The sequence below is a fragment of the Crocodylus siamensis genome, chromosome 8 (assembly GCF_052110815.1).
Source record: "Crocodylus siamensis isolate JL-2025a chromosome 8, ASM5211081v1, whole genome shotgun sequence".
In the NCBI taxonomy this organism is placed as follows: domain Eukaryota; kingdom Metazoa; phylum Chordata; order Crocodylia; family Crocodylidae; genus Crocodylus; species Crocodylus siamensis.
The window spans coordinates 74,842,595-74,865,544 of NC_143402.1; the positions used below are offsets into that span (position 1 = coordinate 74,842,595).

At 41.5% G+C, this 22,950-nt stretch overlaps 1 protein-coding gene across 8 annotated transcripts in view; it reads left to right on the plus strand.

The window, feature by feature from the left end:
* The window catches only part of CEP112 (centrosomal protein 112), a 279,030-nt gene that overhangs the window by 13,873 nt on the left and 242,207 nt on the right, over positions 1 to 22,950 (plus strand). For 7 of the 8 annotated variants that reach the window (XM_090059025.1, XM_090059029.1, XM_090059032.1 and 4 more), the window contains exons 5-6: positions 14,612 to 14,708; positions 18,096 to 18,170. In XM_090059025.1, coding sequence (XP_089915151.1) covers positions 14,612 to 14,708; positions 18,096 to 18,170 — 172 coding nt within the window. The remainder of the gene's footprint in view (positions 1 to 14,611; positions 14,709 to 18,095; positions 18,171 to 22,950) is intronic. The other variant, XM_090059028.1, reaches the window with a different exon arrangement.

The following is a 22,950-nucleotide window of genomic DNA, read 5'->3' on the forward strand; positions in this document are numbered from 1 at the left end:
AATTCATTGCGGGGGGGGAGTTGTGTTGTCACTACTAGATTGGCTTTAGCAGTTCAACACTTTCATGTATCAAGCTCACACTTTTCCTACTGTGGCAAATAGAAGAGTTCTCTTTAGAGTTGAATTTCAAAGGAAATACTAAAGGAAGAAGAGAAAGCTCCCCAATTAGTTTTCTTTTTTTCTTTCTTGCTATGCCCACTATACTGGACAATTATTTTAACTAACAGTTACACTTAGAAAAAAAATTAGAAAAGGAATAAACCAACTGCTATTGCAAGAGAGGCTGAAAAAAGGAAAAATAGTTGACTTCAATGAGAAACTTCATCATAACTGATTAGATAACTTTGGTGCCTAACCTTATTCTCCTGTATGAATTAAATGTAAAACTTAAATTTCGTATTGCAGCTACTTACTTTGGAAAGTAAGCATATATAATCAGATTTTAGATTTGTTGATGCATATATTTCTTAAAAGAGTGTCTGTACTTAAAGAAATGCAGAAATCTAGAACTCTCGGTTCAGAGTTGATATATACCTTTTATTAGACCAACTGAGAAATTGCAAGAAGATTATCTTTTTCTGTACTTAAGTATTTTATATTTAATAAACAGTAATGAACATGGGGCAGGTGGGAAAGTAGGGGCCTGGAAGAAGATTATAACTACTCTGTGGGGGCTGATGGTATTTTCACTGGCTTCCTTAAGTTCCTGGGTGCCAACAGAAAGAAGTTTTCTGCCACCAGAGCTGACCTAGCGCCCCTGAATGACAGAAGCTTTGCCAGCAAAAGCTGGCAGAGCCTTGTCTGCACTGGGGGCTTTGTCAGCTGGGCTACTGGGACAATGTGTGATCACTGATCTTTTACACCTCAGCTGACAGCTCTGCTGACAGGGCTTTGTAACATACATGAGGGCAAAATGGGGAAGAAGAGGAGGGGGAAGAAGTTTACCAGTGGTTTTTAAGCTAGTTTGAGTTGGTCAATAGTACTGATCAAGCAGCCCACCTTTGTGCTTGGAGAAATGCTCAGTTCGTCCTGTGTATATGCTGCCTTGTTCCTCTTCAGAAGCAGCCTGTGTCATTGGTTACTGCAGGCACCTTCCCTTTTTCCTAGTGCAGAAACCCCCTAGTGCTGTGTGTTGGACTTTATCTCCAGCATCACAGGTTCAGATCAATCCTCTTGGAAGCAGGGAAAGGACTGGAGTGCAGTGGGTGCTAAGGCACACAGTTGACAGCCCAGGGGTTGCAAGTTTGGGGCCATAGCAGAAGTGCCCATGGAACGATCTGTCTGATTCCAACCAATCGGTGCATTCTGCTAGTAGCTCGTCATAAGGACACGAGAAAGGATTGGATATTAGGAAGCAAGCTTTTTTCTGGCCTGCATACCTCTGCAGATGGTGGAAGAACAATCTCTTCTAAATCTGTAACCTTTCCTCCAAGCACCCATATAAGGGTAAAGGGTAATAAATGAAGTGCCGACTGATGTATTTTTATGGCTTCCAAACAGTTTTGCACAAAATAATAACTATAAAACCTCCCTCTAAACAAACAAAAAGTGCATAAGAAGCTTATAATATTTCACACTTGTGTGTTTTTTATGGTGAATAATTTATAACAACTTGGAACTGAAGTTTAATGCTGCCTCATAAATTTTACAACCAGTTCTACTTGTCCTTTGAAAAACCTCTTTAATCTTGAAAGATTTTTTCCCCCTCAGTGTGTTTTTGATCACTTTATAAAACCCTCCTTTACTTAGACCTTTTTGTATGTGAAGCATTTCTAATGATATTTTAGATTATGCTGTTTGTGTCCTAGTGCTTTTTATTATTTTTTATTATTAAAGATGCAGAGTCTTTTTGAAGTTTTTTCTTAAGCTTCTGTTTAGCTTTTTTCTTAGGTCTCTGTGTTAAGCATCTCTTACATGCATTAATCCTGCATCAGGGTATGCTATACTTTTCTGTGCCTTGCTAGCAGGTATTTTCTGTTTGTGCTGTAATTTAGAGGTGGCTGGGCTCTGACAGCAAAGACAGGCCAACTTTTTAAAACTTGGATCCTTAAAGCTAGAGGATGTAATCCTGACCCTGTTGGCTTCATTGGAAATTCTGCCATTAACTTGAATAACCATGATTTTTCTCTGGGTACCCAGATATCAGTAACTTAATGTTCAGATTCACTCAGCAGCCATGCTCTTTATACTTAAGTGAGGGCTGTTACATGTACAGCCTGTGGAAATGTTTTATCTGGCTTCCTGGGCTACTGGCGGACCACTAAAAGTTGGGGGGCCTGGCTAGGATGTGTGGCCTGCCACAGAATCCTGGTGGACGTGGTGACGGCAGCAAGAGGGTGAATGGGAGCTTTGGCTGCTTCACCTGTCACCACTGCTGTGGCTCCAAGTCTTTGGCTGCCTGCCTCTGCTCTAGCCTGCAGTCACTGCTGCCACCATGTGCACTGTGTCCCATGCCAGACCTATAGTTGTGGCTGCAGCGTATGAAGTTTCAGATTTGGAATGGGGCATGTAGTGGGAGCTCATGTATTTTGGATATTTTTCTTCAACAATAAACATGTATAATTATTTTAACAAAACAAGCATCTGCATTTTTTAATTGTTAACTGTTTTAGTTATAAATGTGAAACGTGTTTCTAAGAAAAATTAAATAGATTGTTTCAGCCAGGTCAACATGAGAAACTTAAAATACTGGGTTATGCAGCAAACTCAGTCTTTACCTTCCTCTGCCTGTTTATTCATCAACTGGAAAAAAAGACAAGCTTTCCTGCGTTTTCAGTTCCCAAGAGATTTCTTAATTTAGAAAGAATTAGTCCAAAGGAAGAAAATATTCTTTCTACACTTGCAGATACTGCTGTTAAAAACTGGATTATCACTTAACTAGTCTCTGATGGATCCAGGCGCTTAAGTGATTTCCACCAGTTCACTGGTGTGACTTCCTTTAAAACCTTACCAGCAAACATGTATTTGTTGAATGGTTCATCCCTAACCCTGACATTTATTATAGTTGATATTATGGAAGGATGACTGCTGGATGCCCATGTCATAGCCAACTCTTCTTCAGCAGGATTGACTCTGGTACTGAGTACTGAGAATATTGGTAAGAAAGTGAGCTGGAGAATAGTGCTTGATTCATTGTTTTTTAATGCCTTAATTTAACTCTGTCATTGCGTATTTCTTTTTTCAAGGTCTCACTCAATTCCTTCTGAATTTCAGCAGGATTGGCAATAAAACAGCAATTTCCCCGGACTTTGTTCAAGGCTGCAGAAATAGACTTCAGGATAGTTGGCATACGTTCTATATTTCTCTTTAACTCGATGTTGAGAACTCTGGCTATGACAGTTCCATCTATTTTGCCATGATTCTGTCCACAAACTCTCATCAGATTAGGCCACTTCTCAATACATTGCTCAAAACAGTCCACTACTGAGTTTCATTGCATGTCTTGTGGGAGAGTTAGTTTGGTTTCTCCTGCTTTCTTCAGAGCAGCTGCTGCAAAGTGGTTGTTATGGAATTGCAATTTCAACAACATTAGCCTTCATTTCTGGAGCACTGAAGTCTTTGGCTAAGAGGTGCATCAAAGGAGCACTGCAGCCATATGTTATTAGCTTAGGGCTTTCTTCACTTTCTTCTAGATTTCTTCTCATCTTTGATACATTTGAAGCATTGTCTTTGACAAAGTTACTTACTAGACATTTTTTCACAATTTGTTATAGATTTTAGTGCTACTTCTTGTAAGTAGTCTTTTGTGTGTGCATTTCCTGATGTATCCATTGTTTCTGTAAGATGGGTAGTCCCTTCTTCTGTTGTCACACAAGCCCATATTACTGGATCTTTGTGGACATTGTTCCACCCCTCAAGACTCAGGTTAACAGTTTTCCCTTCTAGACTTTTTGCACGCTGTTCATTTTCTTTCTTATATACTTTATCCAGCAATTTGATTGCTAATATCTGCTCTGGGTGGACTGTATCCTAGTCGTAATGACTGAACCATGTCAATGAAGTGTGTGTTCTCAACCATCTGGAAAGGAGAGTTTTTGTTGTATAAATAAACTGAACGTTGGCAACGCATAGGGGGTACACGCGGGTGCACATGCACCCCCCGAGATTGGTGGTGTACCACCTGCAAAAAGCACTGCTGACACTGTCGGCGGTGCCTGTGGGCGGTTGCCACTCGCCACCTCCCCCGCTCACTGCCGACACCTCCAGCGTCATTGGTGGGTGGTACCTGATTGCTGTTGGCCACTGCTGAAGCTGCTGGAAGCATCTACGGGTGATCACTGGCTGCTGGTTGGCACTTGCCATCTCCCCCCTCTTCCCCCTGCTGCTGCTGATAGTACTGCGGCTGCCTGCGGGAGCTCACTGTCACCATGCTCCTGCCGCCAACAGCGCCACCACCACCTGCGGGAGCTTGCCGTGCCCCCCAGCCTCCAGGGGCACGTGGTGTTCATGAAACCGAGCAATTTTTTCATTGATTACCTCTTGCTGTAATCTGCTGCTTCTTATTACAAACTTACCTGTGGTTGTTTCTGGATGATGGAGATTTCTTTTTCTTTTTGCTACAGGTGATATACAATGTGGCATACATTTGACTGGAACACTGGTATCATTAGCAGATAACTCTGAAGCTGTAGACAGTGATGATCATGTTGAAGATGGGTAGTCAGAGTCTTGTATGTTGAGGATGGATCCTCCTGAACAAAAGAAGTCAATACAGTCACTAAAGGACTGCTCATTTAATATTACTCATTGCATTCAGTACTACTTTAGAAGTGAAACCAGTAAAAGGAAAAGCTGCCTATTTCAGCCATTATTTTATATCACAACTGCATTAAGAATATGACAGTTCCATAAAGTAACAGCTAGGTTTTTGCTCAAACATTTTAATGAGAATTCATGTAGTCCAGAAGTTCACCTAAAAGATATAGACAGGGAAGACAGGTAGTTCTTAAGAAAGAAATATGAAATAAAAAAGTTTACTAACCTGGAGATCTTGCATGTTCAGACATGTTCTATTCATCGTCTTCAAAGCAGCCTCTTCCTGAGAAGGAGCACTTCTCCTGATGTTGTTTCATTTGGGCAACCAGACCTTGCATTTTTTGTTGCACTGTTTGTATTTTTCACACATGCCTGTCTTATCAACAGGTAGAGTAACTTCATTAAAATATTCCCAAACAGAGTCTCTTTTACAGGCTGGCAAGCCTGCTGCCAGGATAGGTTTTCCTTTCTACCATACCATTCCCTCACTGGTTCTCAAATCAATGGAGAGGCTATAATCGGAAGTGTATTTCTCAAGATTTTTGCTCAGATGTTTCTCTTTTGTTTCTACTGCCCCTCCCTCTGCATTTATCTCCAGACTCCTCCTCCTTTCCCAGATCTACTCCATCTCATCAATTCCCTATTCATTTAACTTCTTGAAACTTTGCCCTTTTAGAGAGTGGTAAGGGCTTGATTCTGTGTACACAATTTGCAGAGAGACAATAGGGCTCATGGGTAGGTAATCAGGTCTGTTTTCTCTCATCTCTGCACTGCTGTTATCAAGGATGTTATCTCTGGAGACACAAATCCACAGTTTGAGAACTGAAACTAAGCATCATAAATAGACTTGATGGGATTTTCCAGACTGAGCACTGAGTCCCATTAGGTAGAGTGGTTTTCTTTACTCTTTACTAATCTGTAGAGGAGCCTCTGGGAACCCCATAAGGTTAGGCCCCTAGTATAGTCCATGACCTGTTGTAACCTATTTATAAAACTTTTTAAAAAAGGTTATGTGAATATATTGTCTCAAATAGTATTTAATTAGAAGGCATAATTCCTATTCCATGATGATATCTTTTGAGCTTTAACGTATCTTAAATTTAAAACTTATAGGTTTATTTTTAAAAAGCATCTTTAACAAAAAATATGATACGATAAAAAAAATCGATTTAAATAAAAAAATTTTTTTTTAATTTATTAAAAAAAATTGTTGATTGTTATCCACCCTGCTTCTGAAAATATTAGTGGTGGCATATCAATTAAGAGTGTAATCTCAGGATTGGTGGACATTGTCAAGTTTCCAAATCTGATCACATTTAAACTCTTTGATAGTCTTTTGGTTACTGGCATAAACCTGTTCTCACCTTTGATAATGGTAAACATTATAGAACACTTACAGCTGCCATTTGCATTCCAACGCTACCAAAGTAATGTTTTAGGTTTGATCATGGATTTTGGCATGGAGTTGTCAAAAAGAAATATCTAAATAATGAATGAACATAAAATACATACAGCTAAATTAGTTTTTGCCCAGCCTTGAATTATGGAATAGTTGGTAGTTGTGACACTCTAACAACAGCATCTGGAAAGTATTATGCTGAAACAGTGGCACTCTGAAGCATAGAGTATTGGGCCATGAAGAGTTTATATAGTCAGGTGAGCCAAAGTATGAATTTAAAGCATGTACTGCTCTGTAGTAACTGCACATGTTCATGCTCTTATCCCTTTGTATGTGCAAGGGAACTTACACCACTTTCATTAAGGTGTAAGCTACCTTGTGTTCAGCTTTGTATATATGCAGGTTAACTAATGCACTCTAAATTCACATTCTAGCCTGCGTGGTGACTTCTTCACATTCCTATAGCCATAAGTCCTTCGTGCTCCCCATTTTACACTGGAAGAGAAATTGAATGGAGGCTGGATTACATTGCTTCAGAAGATGCAGCTTAGTCCTCACCCTTTGCATGTGCCCAACTCTGCTTGTTAGCTTTTGTGGGGTCTGGAGTCATGATGTGACCTATTCCCTGGTATGTGCTTTTCTTTTTTTTCCTTTTTTTTTTTAAATGATTCTTCTCCTTTGACTTGCTTGCAGGAGAATATCACATAGCCTGATCCCTCATAACTTCACATATCTAAACCAAGATTCATGTACATCCTGATGGCTGCATGAGGCAGACTGTGGGGCTAGGCTTTACTGCGTTTTCTCCTGTGCTGCCACTAAGAACTAAGACATTATTTAAATCGTAATTAGCAGCCATTACTAAAAGAGATGTTACATCTGATACCTGAGAATCCCTCTAAAGTTCAGTGCTAGCCTATAAAGTGATCATAAAATTGTCACCCTCTTTTCTCATTAGATTTGTTTTCAGAAACATTTCTGATGACTTTAGGGTAGAACATGCATTTTATAATTGTTGTCCTTGCAGAACCAGCACAACTTAGATGGTGTGAAATTGTTGCTTTTCTGGCTAGCACATCAACAAAGAATTGTTAAGTAAATTCTAATTGCAAGGCCATATGTGCAGCCTTATTTACTTAAGATTATGTGTTTAGTTACGCCAATGAAGGCAGCACAGATGACACTGAAGATGTCCTTTGACAAAAAGGTTGCCTGGTTGTGATTTAGGACAGCATTTGGCCTTCAAATTAGTGTCTTTGCAGAGCAAGGCAGTATCATACAGAGAGGTCTGCTGCACCCAAGCAATTAGTAGTGTGAAGAGGCAGGGCTATCTGCCTGCATTATCGCATTATTGCAGTTATACTGCATTATTGCAGCTATATTGTTTCCTGTTCTGCACTTAGCTCTTTCTGCTGTATGCAGCAATTCCTTTTATAAGTGAAAGTGCATGAGCCAGAGGGGAGCCCAGGTAGATTTTCAGACTTAAGGCTGTATTTGCTCCTGACAGTTAAACATCATCTTCACTTCTAAACCTAGCAAATCTCATAAAAATGATGATAACGTCTATGAGACTACAAACTGGCATCTTTCTACAAAGCCAGCTTGCGGCATAGAATTTGTTTTAAATACCCGTTGTTTAGGAAGATAAAGCAGCTCTGTGGAGGACAACAGTTAGTATCAAGGGGGCTATCCGAAGCACAAGGTCTGCACTTCCAAGGCCTGGTCCATAACAGTGTGAACAGTGACCCAAGTTGTCTTGCAGTGTTGCAGGTTTGCTTGTATCTTTGTGTGTGTTTGATGCAAACCAGCAAGGCCAAGTATTTCTGTCTTCTAAATAAAACCATCTCTCTGGATGACACAAGCCTTCTGCCGATCATCAGAATTTTGGCATGGATGGGATTCAGCAGTATAGAAATGTTAGCAGCTGTCATCCCTGAGCTAGTACCCGCAGGACAACATGTTTTCTGGAGACATGACCTTTGCTGATCTCATACATTCTTAGTGCAAAACACAGCAAAATGTTTCTGTATTCCAGTGATATGGCAATGTCATCATTTTTAAGCTGAAAAAAGTGCTATTAACTGTTGTTTTCTGGTGTAAACATGCCCTTAAAAGTGAATAGCCATGCATTGAGAATATCTACCCTAGCAGGGGAACAACTTCCTTTTTCTGCATTTTGTTTTTTTGAAGATTAAAAATAGGAGAAGAAAATATGGATTTCTTTTATGGTTGGCATTTACAAATTGTGTGTTGGATTTCTAGACAACTTACATTTCACAGCTTTAAACAACAAAATGGAGATGTTTCAGCTTGAAAGAGAGTGCTTCATAGGAATAGCTTATTTAATATATATATTAAAGTATTTTCTGTTCAGGGTAGGCATCGTGTCATCCTTTGTTTTAAAAATTATGAATGCATTATTAGCGCCCAGTAAAAAAAGTATTAAAATGATGTAGTTTTTTTGTGTTCACAGTGCCCGTGCAAGTTATTGGAATGGCCAGCAGATGGTGATCTTGTTTCATTGTGTGTGGTACATTTTTTCTTTGTACTTGAGACTATTTTTTAATGTGCAGTACATTTTATTTTGATGAAAATGTTGTCCTACTGTAAATGATTTATTTTGTTACGCTAAACTGTAGCACTTTCTTGGGACTTTATTAAATAAAGCTTTTATGCACTGTCTGTGATAGCACCCAAAGCACATGTTTAAGTAACAATCCTTGTATCTCTTTTAAAACAGAATAAAGGAATAATTATTAGCTTGCTGAATATTGTGGGGGGGGGGTTTTGTTTTGTCCTGTACATATTTTGCATATGGAAACTGAAATTTGTTTGTAAGAAGTTGGATTTACCTTTTGGTGAAATAAATACCAATTGATGGATCTTTTTCCTTTTTTTAAGAGGAGGGGAAGGGAAGTTACTAGAGTAGGAATGCACACTGATAAGGCACATCTTTGTTTTGGAAATTAAGGAACTATATTTTGACTAATATTGTATAGTTAGACTTTAGACATTTGATCCTTTGAAACAAATAAATAACATTTATTCTGTGTTAGACATTTAGATTATGTTTTAGGAAATGGCTCTATGCAAGGGCCAGTGTGTAGCAGTACCAAAATAGAAGGAACACACAGGCTTTCCCCACACTGCCCCTAGTGAGAAATCACCTGCTAATCTCTTTTATGAGTAGCTAATTACTTCCTTCTCCCATGCCAGCTCACTGTGTTGCCCGATAACTGCAGGTCATCGGTTGGAATGAAGGTTCTAGATCGGGGCAGGCAATTATTTTGGTTGGAGGGCCCCTTAATGAGTTTTGGTGAGCTGTTGAGGGCCACAGGAGTAGCCCTGCTCCTTGACAGGTGTCCTGCCCCCTGGTGCCATCTTGGGAACAGAAGTCCTACCCCTAACCCCTGATTTCTGCCACTAGAAGTCCCTCCCCTTGCTTCTGGAAGTACTCCTTTTGGGAAGAGGGGTTTGCCAGCTTGGAACAGGAAAAAAAATCATACTGAAAATAAAACATCTATTATAGCATATTTTATTTAAAAACTAGTTTTGTCCTTATTACATGTTTGCATAGTGTATATAGAGGCAAACACAAAATACCTCAAAATAAATTCTTACTGTTGGACATTGGGTGTGGCGTGTGGTTGGGGTGCTGGATGTGGTGCCATGTAGGGAGGGCTCTGGGGTAGGTGTGGTGTTTACAAGGGGTGATTGGGTATGGGGAGGATGTGTGGGTATGGTGGGGTGTGCATGGTACACAGAGGCACATGAATGTGCCTCAGAGTGACAGTCCTCATTGCATGCAGGGTAGAGCAGATGGGCCTGCTGAGCCCCAGGGCTGTAGCTGCTGCTGGCAGCGGCTTGTAGAACCTGTGGTCCTGGTTATTGGAGCCTCTGCTCTGCCTTCCCCTAGTCACTGGGGATGCCTAGGCCCAGACCTGCCATTGCTATAGAAGCCAATGGGCCCCTGTGGCAGTGGCTGCAGGACCTGGGCTGAGGGTGCAGTATATGTGAGCTCCTAGGGCCTCTGACTCCAAGCCCTGAGATTAGCACAGCTTTGCCATACTGGGGAGAAGGGAGGCTGCAAAGGAACTGGTCCAGGGGAGGCCACACATGTGCAAGCAAGCCAACGGGTGTGCCCCCCTGAGCTGGTCAGCACCTCCCCCTAGCCTGGAGCTTGCATGCCTGGGGTGCCTCCCTGCTACCGCCAACATTGCACGGCCCCAGCCCTGACCCCAGCCCAGCTGGAACCCGCATGCACAGCCCGCACCGGCCTGCCCCATGCCGGCAGTGGGTGGGCAGTGCAGAACAGGTACTGGGCAGGCCAGGGTCCAGGCTGTGCCCGCAGGTCCCCACTGGCACATGGGGTTGGGACTGGGGATCTTGTGGCAGCAGCCAAAAGGAGCATTGTCATCTGGGCTGCCTAGAAAGGCAGTCCAGCTGTGGGGCCACCCAAGCCCCACTGCATGCCCGTGAGGTGGCAGAACACACCACAGGCTGGATGGCACTCAGGCCAGGCAGGACCGAGGGACCCATCATGGACCGGACAAAGACCCTTCACCTGCCAGATTTTGCCCAGCCCTGTACTATATACTCTCCATCACCTGCGTTGGAAGGGGAAAGTTGCAGTTTCATGTTATCTGTTGTCCTCCAGTTCCAGAATGATGATTAGAGAAAGCTGCAAAAGGGAATAGCTGGAGAGAGATTACTCCCTCATGTTTCCTCTGTGGTTATTTAAAGCTGGGCCACAGTCTCACCTAGAGGCTTTTATGAAGCTTCCTTTAAAAAAAAAAAAAAATCAATTTAGGAGCAGGAGAGAGGTGGCCAAAACTCGTCTCAGCACGCTGCTCCAATTTTAAAATACTGGAATAAGTTTTTGTGGTTAGGTTTAAAATGTTTTGGTGATGCTGAATCCTGTAATGTATGAAGCTTGACTTCTTCTGATTTTAAAAAAGTTGGAGTTTTATCTGGCCATCATATAACCTGCAAATTGTTCAAAGAAACAGCTTGTATTGAAGTAAAGTGCAGATTTACATGTAGATAATAATCTGTCTTCCTGCAATATATGAGGCTGGAGGAAGGGTATTGTCACAGCCAAAAGCTTGCCTATGTATATCAACTATACAGTTGGTTCAATAAAAGGTATCACCCACAAGAATTTTTTTTAGCTTTTTAGAAATCTAAACACTTTGCTGCATTGCACTTGTTAGTGTTTATCTTTATACTTCATACTTCATTGATTTCAGAAAGGTATGTTCTGGTTGGGACGTTTCATGTTGCACAGTGCTTAGATGAAAGCTGGGGCAATTTTCTTCATGAAAACTTTGGTTTGTGTTTCAGTTTTCATAGAAATGGCTAGTTTATATTGTACATCCAGCAGTTGTCTTGTTCCTTATAAACACCTAATTCATCTCAACATCTCTTGGCTTAACTCACTGTTTAATTTTCTGCTGGGTGGAAAGAATGTAAGATATTTTAACAGACTGACTTGACTTTAATAGAATGTGCATATTTGTAGGAAGGTAAATTGGCAAAGGCGATATATTTTAACTTAATATGAATGGATTTGGCACTGTAGTGTTCACTGACAGATATCTTGCCATCACCACTTGACTCAAGTCTGGAAAAAACTGAGGTTTATAATGTCTTCTCTAAAATCCTTTTTGTATACCTCCATTCAGCATTGTAATTGAGACTCTTGCTACCTTGCTTGTGAAGCAGATTCATAACCTGGGGTTTATATTCAGCTGTCTCTGTTTCTTTTTTACGTGTGTTGTGACCAAAACTTGTTGCTTTTCATTCTAGTAACAAAAAAATCCACTCTTCTTTCTTTTTTGATCGTCAAAGTATTTATTTATGCTCTAGTCATCTTCGGTCTTAATTACTGCAGTCTTGCCCTTTTTCAGCCTTTTTCTCTGCAAAGGTCAAGTCCATAAAATGGAGCTGAAGAAATGAAAGTTCCAAAACATGGAATCACAGAAAATGTAGAGCTGGAAGGGACCTCAGGAGGTCACATCTAGTCCAACTCCCTGCTCAAAGCAGGACTAGCCCAACTAGATTATTCCTGCCAAGGCTTTGTCAAGCCAGACTTTAAAAACCTCCAAGGATGGAGAATCCATCACCTCTCTGGGTAACTTGTTCCAGTGCTTCACCACGCTCCTAGTGAGAGAGTTTTTCCTAATATCCAACCTAAACTTTCCTTGCTGCTATTAGAGCCCATTGCTCCTTGTTCTGTCATCTGTCACCACTGAGAGCAGTCCAGCTCCATCCTCTTTGCAGCCCCTTGCAGGGAGTTGAAGGTTTCTATCAAATCCCCTCTCTGTCTTCTCTTCTCCATAAATAAACCCCAAACTGGACACAGGACTCCAGATGCGGCCTCACCGGTGCAGAACAGAGTGGAATAATCACTTCCCTAGATCTGCTGGCAACGCTTCTACTAATGCAGCCCAGTATGCTGTTACCCTTCTTGGCAACAAGGGCAAATTGCTGGCTGATACCCAGCTTATTGTCCAGTAACACATTGCTTCCTCGTTGCTTAGAGTCGAAGCCTTAGACCATGTTACTCTCCGTTCTAGCCTTTTGAATTGCTGATTTGTCCTGTTGCTTTGCCTTCAAGTTCTTATCTCATACTCTCCTAACTTGCCCCTCTAACCTGCTTTCTTTTTAGCACTTTCCCCACTTCTCTCTTCTGTAGTGTAGCCAGCAACATTTGTCCCTTTTTCTTCTTGCCATGCTCTGTCCTCTAACTTTTAGAATGCCTGTCCGAAAACTTTTTCCGAGGTCAGCTCCTTTACTCAGTTTAGAGTTCTTCTAAAATCTTACTTCTGTTGTTTTGCTTGTAAGAAATAGGAGGAGCAGAACTGGAATTTACTTACGAGCTGCCACCACAGTTCAGTGGATATAAGAACAGAGTGGATTTATAAGCATACAGGGAAACTTAATCAAATATAAATGTACATATAAGTGTGTGTGTGTGTGTGTGTGTGTATGTGTGTGTGTATATATATATATATATATATATATATATATATGATTAAGTTTTCCTGTATGCTTGTAAATCCACTCTGTTCTTATATCCACTGAACTGTGGTGGCAGCTCGTAAGTAAATTCCAGTTCTGCTCCTCCTATTTCTTACAAGCAAAACAACAGAAGTAAGATTTTATATAGTAGGGATGGCAATATTAGGTTGCTATTCTCCAGCCTAAAGGGAGATGGGAAGCTTTCCCAGTAAGCCCAACAGATATTTTCTGACACAAGAATTGAGAGACTTCAAAAAATTGGGCTGCTTGCTAGTCCCTGAAAGGTTGCTTTGTTCAGATTCTTCTGCCTAGTTCCCCAAAGCTAGATCTTTTCTGTCCCCTCTCCAAGTCTCTTTCCTCCCTTAGCTCTGCATTCAGCTCTAGAAAAGGAAGATAACTGCCAGAAAACCCTCTCTACTGCTGATATTGGTGGAAAACAGTGAATCTCACCAGTATTATAAGTTTCTTCATAATATAGATGTTCTATTTCTGAATATTTCAGTGGCATATATGGTTTAGTAATCTGTAGTAATTTGGAGGCTCTTTGTAGTTTCCTGTTAAATTTAGGGAATTGTGCCAATGTTTTGACTTTGTTTGATGCATAGAGAACCCAGAGCCAAGAACGTGATAGATACCTTCAAGAATGTAACAATATCAGCCTAAAAGTGGATTTTTAAAAAACACCTAAGGGAGTTGGTAGCAAAGTCTATGGAAAGTTGTGTGTGTGTGTGTGTGTGTGTGTGTGTGACAATTTTTTAGAAGTCTAAAAATCTTTTAAATAATAATAAATAAGAAAAAAATTAGGGTTTTTTCCAGTATTCCCTCTCAGCTGTGTGGTGTGCGTGGCCACACATGCTGCTCTGCTAGACATGCCTGTGCAGCCATGCATGCTGCACAGGTTACAGAGAACACTGTTTTTTTCCCCCAATATTAGACCATCTTCCATTGTTAAAACACTACCCAGGCAGCAAAATCTTTTCATATTCAAAGATTATATTTTCAGAATATACCAAAATAAAGCATACTAATATTGAGAGAAATATCTTCTTTAGACAATGAATTGATTAAAATATATGCAATTATTCAGAATAAGATCATAACTGAACTGCCACAGATGTTGTGTTATAGTAATACACACACATGCACATGTGTGTGCGCACGTCTGTGTGTATAACAAGCAGGAGCAGATAATGAGTAAAAAATTAAGACTTATGAGTATGTAAGTTCATTATTCTTTTCCCTGTTTTTAAAAGGTCCAAATTTAGAAGCCTGAAGAAAGTTTTCCTGTCTTAAGCAGGTCAAACATGAATTATTAACTTGAAAATCATATATCTATGTCTTGAAAAATATTTTAAGATCAAGATCCACCATGTGCCCTAAATTGCTATAAATAAATTCCTTACATTTTGGTTGTTACTGTTTTTTTGTTGACAGGGAAAGATATAAATACAATGGAAAACTAGCATTAAGGTCACATTCTGCAAGTCCACCTCACCAATCAGATGAAGACAACAATGCCACTCAGATGCCTGTAAGATACTGTTACTTTTTGCTATATTGCTTGATCTTGTTGTAATGAATTATTTTTATGTAGCCCTTTTAGATTGTCATTGTTAATTGCATGAGTCATGATCCCTAGATGCAGGAATGTAGAAAATGGCAGCGGGAAGGACTGAAGCTCATCAGTCTACTCTTGCGGTTGTGGAAAAAAATTCATGCAAGATACTCCCACTTGTCCTAATGGATGACCTCTGCTGGGGTGGAACAAAGCTGGTCTGCCGTATTTTTCCCACTAAAGAATTTGGCAATTAACTGCTGTTGACATCATCTTGTATTTTGCAATAATAGATTAAAGAAACTGCTTAAACTTACTTTGGCTTCATTTATTAATAGTTGACCTTTGAAAGGGTAAATTTTGGATCGTCTGTTTTATCCTGTATGAAACTGTCCACAACTAGCATTAGTGAGTGAGGCAGACTAAACAGACATCATGGGAAATCATTGAAAGTCCAACAGATTTGATATTAGATGTCAATTACAAGCAGTAAAAAAAAAAAATGTCTCTGGTTGAGAAATATATATATGTTGTCAATGCATTTTCATTTGTGAATGAGATTTCTAGGCCGTAGTTAGTATAATGTTAAAAATGTAGCTGATGTTTTTCAATTTATTATGCTTTGGACTAAAAAAATTCTTATTACCATAGTTATCAGCTGCGTTTTAAGCAAAATAATTATTTATTATGTACCACGTTATAAAGAAAAGATACTGCATTGCAGACCCTGAATTGGAACTCTAGGAGATCTGGGTTCTGTTGTTGGCTGTGCTACAGATTTCTTGTGCGATGATGGATGCAGCCCTGCACCTCATGGTGATTCAGGTCCTTGTCTCAGATATTTTTGTGATGAGGCCTATAGAAAAGCTTTTAAATAAAATACTCCTTTTTTTACTTTGCCGAACAGTTGGATATTTGATTGCTGAGAACAAATACCATATTTACTCAATAGAAGATTCCCCTAACTGTAAGATGACTCTCCCGACAATTAGATTCTATATATGGAAAATTTATAATTTAGTTATAATTTTCCAAGTATAGAATCTAATTATTGGAGGTTTGCCTTGAATTTGTTCCCTTCCCACAGCTACAGCAGGGGAAAAAAATCTGGGGGTCACTTGCTGCTCAGTGTTCCTCCCCATCTTTTTCCCTTAGTAGCCCCTTCCCCTTAGCGTCAGACTCTGCTCTCCTTGAGTACAAGTTAGTGAGGAGCAAATCTGAAGACAATGACCCTGAAATTAAGCATGGCTATAGCAATTTGTATATTGTACCCATGCATTTAGTTTGTTGAGGACTGATGCATGTTACCTTCTTTTGAAACTGCTGTGTTAGCACAGGTACTCCATACACACTGTTGAACATCATTTGGACACCTACTTACATGTAGCACAAGCTATGCATGATGTTAGTCCAGAACCAGAAAGCTCATGGTTTGCCATACAGTTCATTAGCTGGGCCTTACCAGAATCAACAATGGATTTTCAAGCCATGGTGACTGTGCAGCTCAGCACTGCTCAGTATATGCATGTGTACTCCAGAAAACCCCAAAAGGATCCATGTGCTAATTAGTCCCCACTCATGCCTGGGACTGGGTGTTCTCATCACAAGTCCTGGCATAATCCAAAAATGCCTATGCAGATAAGCCATAGGACAACCTGGTTTGGCTTCACCTCATGGAGGGCAGGGCCACGCTAGTCATGTGCACAAAGCTGTGGAAAGGGGCAATAAATGGATTCTGGGTATGCAGTGTTACGGCTCTTCATGACTTGAAAAAGAGTCGGTGGTGAGTGGGACTGTGCGTAATTCACTACCATATGTCTTATTCAGATGGGCTTCACTGACTTATCCTTGTGGTAGGTTCCCAGCAGCATGTTTGCCCAATGTGGGCCATATGTTTTATAGTTATGCATGGTGTTGGCTGCGTTAATCAACTGTATGGGTGGTTTCCATTGTGGAACCATTCTGCTTTCGGCAGCAGTTTAATGATAGACAATGCATTTGGTCAGATTACAATTATAAGACAAGGGGCTTTTTTCCCCCCATGCTAGTTGGGGGTGAAAATCTCATCTTCTATCCAAGTAAATACAGTAGCATGTTGTTGTTCTGTCTTTGATAGATGGCAGAATCCAGGTCCAGCAAGAAGAGTGTACAGTTTAGTTAAAAGTGAAGAATTGCTTCAACGGTGTTGGTTCCCTGAAATCAAAGCTCACTTTGAGTGTTTGTCTTGGTGTATACATGAGTGCAAATAGAAACCAAAATGACTTGCACGTCAACACACAAACTCCTTGTTAACAAAGCTTGATGAAATGAAATAATTCATGCTGCCATGCATTGTTTTCCTAATTACCTTGTACTACAATGAACTTATTGTAGGGGGACTGAAATAGAAAAGTCTGGAATATGTTTTAAATATCCATTTGATATGTTAAATAAAATTATTAGCTATTACTGTACTGTTATATATTACAGACCAACCTATTGTGGAAGACACTGAGAGCCCTATCTCCAGTCATTACTCAGTTTTGAAGACTGAGTTGCTGAAAGGGGGAACTCTAGCCTGGAGCTGATTTATTGCTCCTCTTGTCTCTGGTTCTGGTGGCTTTATTTCTATTAATACTCTTTCCTCACTCCAGTTCACTTTTCTCTTTAGACTTGTGTTACTTTGGCTGATCAGGGTGCTGCTTGATTTTTTTTTTGGAGCAGTTCTCACCCGGATCTGTTCTGTGGTACTGCTATATGTAGCCTGATTTCAGAAGGAGTGTTCCTTGGAGAAAGGAATATTTTGATCTCCCTTGTAAATTTGCTTTCTGTGAAGGAGGTCACTACTCTGGAAACCAACCTGGTGATGATCTTTCCAGCTCTGTAGTACATTTTTCTTTGTTGTTTGTTAAGCTATGGAGCCTTCAAGTGGTGCGGAGAAGAGGGATGGAGGGTAGGAAGAAGGAACAACGTTAGAGACAAATTGCCTAGCAACAGCTACATGTTGCTGTTAATTGAACTGAAGCCAAGAGGAACAGTAGCCAGTTCCAGATTAGTAGGTTCCTTTTGGGGAGGGGGAAGAATTTTCATGGGGTGCCTTATTTTTTTTCTTTTGAGGGGATCATACAGGAGAACAAAGCATATGCACACATTAAATCCCCAACGTGGCTGCAATATAGTGTATATATGTATACTAGTTTTAAATTAGATAGCTTGGATACCAGTAGCAGTCTAGCCCTAACAGCATGAGGCTTAGCACAGAATTTATGCTGCTGAGAAGCAGTGACTGCAGCGAGGCATACTCAAAGTCTAACTAAAAGCTTTTTTGCATTGTATCTCTATGTCTGCTCTTCTAATATTTCCTTTGACATTTTCATATTCCAGGAAGATCATCACAAAAAAAACATTTCTTTGGATGAGAGTGACCTTGAAGCTCGCCTCAATAGTTGGAATCTTGGGGTAAAATAAACAGTGTATTTATTTATTCATTGGCTTAAAATGAAAGTTGCTTGGTAATTTAGTCTGCATCTTTGAAATAGTCAACGAGACCTTGTGTTTAGGACGCGGTCTCCTATTATAGATGGAAACAATTGAGAGAGAATCATGACATTTTGAAAGATTAAATCATGGGTGCATGTCATTTCAAGAAGAAACTGTTAAAATAACTCTGCATTTTGGTTCAGGTTCTGCTTTTTTTATGGTGTAAGTCCATAGCAGTCCTGCAAACTCAGTGGCATTGTTGTGGATCCGTGGTGGAGTAACTGGGCACATCTACACATGTTTATTACTACCCAGTAATAAACTCTGGAGCTTATTTCTGTCGGGTGTGTGTCTACACATGTGCCTGGGATTGCAGCACGTTGCAGCCCCAGCTAGCAGGAGGGCCTGCAGGGAGCAGTTTGGGGGAGGGCATCAGCCTTCCAGCCCGGGGCTGCTCCCCACAGCTTAATGTGCTGCAGAGGGGCTGGCTGGGACATGTGGGTGTTTCAGTGTGGGCTAGGTGGCAGGCAGCCCCCACACTGAAGCACCCTTGTGCCCCAGCCAGCCCCTGTAGTGTCCACATGCTGCTGTGGAGTTTTTTACTGCACAGCAGGATAGTACTTGTATTTATTTACAGGTACTGTTCTTCTATGGAATAAATTATTTTACTGCAGCCTAATAAGGGTGCATGTGTACACACCGAGATGTTGACTGCACAGCTGATTAATCTACTGCACAGTAAATGTCTCGTGTAGATGCACCTGCAGAAAGCAGAATTTGGCCTTTTTTGTTTATCTCATAGAATGTATAGTATGTAGATGAAACTGGGCCTCCTGTGATATAATTTTCTTTCCTTTAGAATGATTCTAATGGTTTTTTAATACTTGCAAAGAGCCCCTCTCCAAAATCAAAATCAAAATCGTTGGCCCTGATCCGACAAGCCACTTCACATGGATAGACTATTGGATCTACACTGACTATACAGGAATATAAGCCAAAGCACTGCATCATTGGCTTAATAATTTATTTGTAAATATTCTGCTTTTGCTCCAGTGTTGGGTGATGGTGGAATTTGTTTGATTTGCCACATACTTTGTTTTTTATTACATAAATGGAGTGACTTTGAAGAAAGTTCTTTCTCAACTAAGTTCTACAATTTCAGTACAAGTATTTACTGGGTCTTAGCAATAATGGATGATAGGACTCCCTCAGTGCTTTATTTTCCCTCCTACCATTTAGAGGATTTTAGTTAGGTTTAAAACATTTAGATTTGAAATGAGTAATATAAAAAGTTCAGTTTATATCTTTTCAGATTTTTATCTTTAGCTATGACAAAGACATATATCTAATGGGTTTTTTAATGTCTTGTGTGTTTTTGACATTTTACTACTTACAGAAGATAAATATGGTTAGTCAGTGTTTCTTGTAAAATGAGTTGATAAAATTAATCAAACACTATTGAAATAATTCAGTATTGGGGTTTTTTTTCAGATATTTGGAATGTGCTTTCAGAGTTAGTGTTTCTAGTCTGATCTTTTTTTGGTAATCTTTAAACAAGTTTATATTTCATTTTAATTTAAAGCAACTGCTATAATGAGATTTTTATCTTTGCTGCTTCAGTTATACTCATCCTTGTCTCAGGCAGCAGCACAATCATAATGGTCTCTGAACACCAAGGTTCTGATGCAGTCCTTTTCTCTTTATACCAGTATATTTTTCCTTGAGTTTCAGTTTAATTCTTTGCCCCATTTGATTAGGTTTGTAGTTGAAGTAGATCTTGAGTTATCCAGTTTTCATTAAAATAATATCCTTTCAAATAAAACATATTTCCCTCTTTCTTTATTTCATTTCCTACTTTTATTTGAAGCCAAAGTTTCAAACTGTTACTTGGTTACTACTTGGGCAACACTATTAGTATATAGATTTGAGCAAAGACTTGAGGATTGGATCCATGTTATGAATTGGCAATAGATACACCACAATTAAGACTGGAGCTAGTGTCCTGATATAGAAGTAGTTTTTAATGCATTTGGCTTTGAAATAATGAAATTGCCCATCCTGACATTTCATGTGTTTCATTTAATCTCAGGCTAGAGATTTGCATGAGGAAAAAAAAAAGGAAAAATAATGTTACAGTTACACTGTTTTATAAAGATGCATGTCATTCAGTTTTTGAAATTCTAAAACTTTCTGACTCATTATGTCGTTGAAATTACCATATCACGCTTGCTGTGGAGGAGTGCCATTTACACTTGTACCGTCAGTGCCGTATCGTGGGTCACTGGTGGCCAGAGGCCAATGTATCGTTGCAGCGAGGGTCAGGAGGGACCTGAACAGATCATCTAGCCTGACCCCCTGCCACAGGCAGGAATGAATGTTGGGTTTACAAAACCCCAGACAGGTGATTATCCAACCTTCTCTTGAATTTGCCCAAGGTAGGGGTGAGGGCCACTTCCTTGGGAAATTGGTTCCAGATTTTGGCCATCCTAACTGTAAAAAATTGCCTTCTGATCTCTAACATAAACCTATTCTCCATCAGCTTATTACCATTGTTCCTCATCACCCCAGGTGGTGCTGGGGAGAAAAGGGCTCTACCTATTTGCTGTTGATCTCTGATCAGTTTGTAGGTAGCTACCAGGTCCCCACTCAGCCTCCTCTTGCTGAGGCTGAACAGGTTCAGGTCCCTCAGTCTCTCCTTATAGGGCCTGTCCTGCTGCCCTCTCACCAAGTGGGTGGCCCTCCTCTGAACCCTCTCTGGGCTGGCCACATCCCTCTTGAAGTGCAGCGCCCAGGTATGGCTGGCTTTGCTGGCAGCGGTCTGGCATTGGCAGCTCATGTTCTTTTTTGGAGTCAGTAATGACTCTGAGATCCCGTTTTGCCCTTGTGCTTTCAAGAAGGAAACTCCCCAGCTTGTGTATGCTGTGGATTCCTTCTCCCGAGGTGCAGCACCCTGCATTTGTCTATGTTGAACCCCATCCTATTCTCATCTGCCCACTTTTGTAGTCTGTCTAAATCTGTTTGCTGCCTCTCTTTCCCTTCAAATGTGTCCACCTTGCCCCATATCTTAGTGTCATTGGCAAACTTGGACACCATGCTTTCCACCCCCTTGTCCAAGTTGCTGATGAAGATGTTAAACAGTGCGGACCCAAGGACTGAGCCCTGAGGTACCACACTGCTCACATCTCGCCAGGTTGAGTACAACTCGTCCACCACTACTCTCTAGGTACGCCCCGTCAGTCAATTTTTTACCTATCCAACTGTGTAGGCATCAATGCCACAGTCGCTTAATTTATTGATGAGGGTGGGGTGAGAGACAGTGTCAGAGGCCTTCTTAACGTCTAGAAAGACCACTTCCACAGCGACACCATCATCCAAGGATGATGCTTGCATTTGCGACCCCCAGGGATGATCTGAGCAGGGTGCAGGGCCCGAGGCAAATCGGCCTGTGTGGGGCCCCACCTCCTGCTCCACAGCACTTTCGTGGGGGAATTAATAGCACGGCACACTAGCCATGGGGGGAGTGGTGGCAGCTGGAATTTCCGGCTGAAACAGCTAAAGACACCCACAACCCACCAGGTGGGCGGGTGGATCACACACAAAACATGGGAGATGCTCCCCTACAGGCTGGCTTCTGGGACCCCCTCCCTCTCCCCTGTTGCTATGCTACTGTGTACCGTTCTTCGGGAACTTCGGGAAGTTATTTGGGGAATAACATAGTCACAGAAGGTATTTTGCTATGTAGCGAGCGACATTTAAAATGTGGTATAAATATAAAAGCTCTTGATGTAAAATAGATCTGCATTCTTAGCAAGGATTGTTTTCCTTTGAAAATAGAGTAGGAAAATATTATCCTCTGTTTGATCAAATGCCTGAATATATGAATATACTTTTCTTATTTTTCTCATTCTGTGCCCAGCATAGGAGGTGAAAGGCCAGGGCTAATGGGGCTCAGTCCCCCAAACATGGGGTAGGGCCACAAGGCAGCCTGGCCATGGGCTCTGAGTGGCTGCAGCAGGGGTGGGGAGGGGCATAGGCAGGGGCTGGGGTGAATGGAGCCCCAGCCAGGCTGTGTGGTAGGACAATCGGAGTCTGGGTGACTCATTTGGGGGGAGGGGGGGCTCCTGCCACTGTGTGTACCCCAGGGGAGGCCCAGGGGGTATGTTCCCCCCCACAATCTGTGCATAGGGCAGAGGCAGCTGCCACTGCGTTCTGGGCTCTGCATCCCACGGAAGCTGTCCTGGGAACTGCACAATGCCATATGCTTGCCACCACTGACCTGCACTGCACCCCCTAACCGCAGGGCACCAGGACGCACGTGGCATCGCGTGGCTCTGGAGGCAGTCACAGCAGGAAGCAAAGCACCTCTGCCCTGTGCACAGATCAGGGGGACATATGTCTTCTGGGCCTCAGCTGGGATGTGCACAGTGGTGGGAGCCCCCCATGCCTCTGGACGAGCCACCTGGGCTCTGATTTCCCCACCACCCAGCCTGGGTGGGGCCCCATTCACCCTAGTCCTGGCTGCTGCCTGTGCCCTACTCCCTCCCTCACCACTGGGGCCTTGATCTGCAGCCCCTCCACAGTCCTTTCTCCTCCCCAACACCTTTTCCTCCACAGACTTACCTGCTGGGGGGGGAGGGGGGGGGGACAAGGGGGCAGAGCATGTGTGTGCTCAGCCCACCCAAATAATTTTTTTCTCTCTCTGCCTGTGGTGCCCACCGCAGAGGAACATGGCAACATCTAAATAGGTTGGCTACCCTAT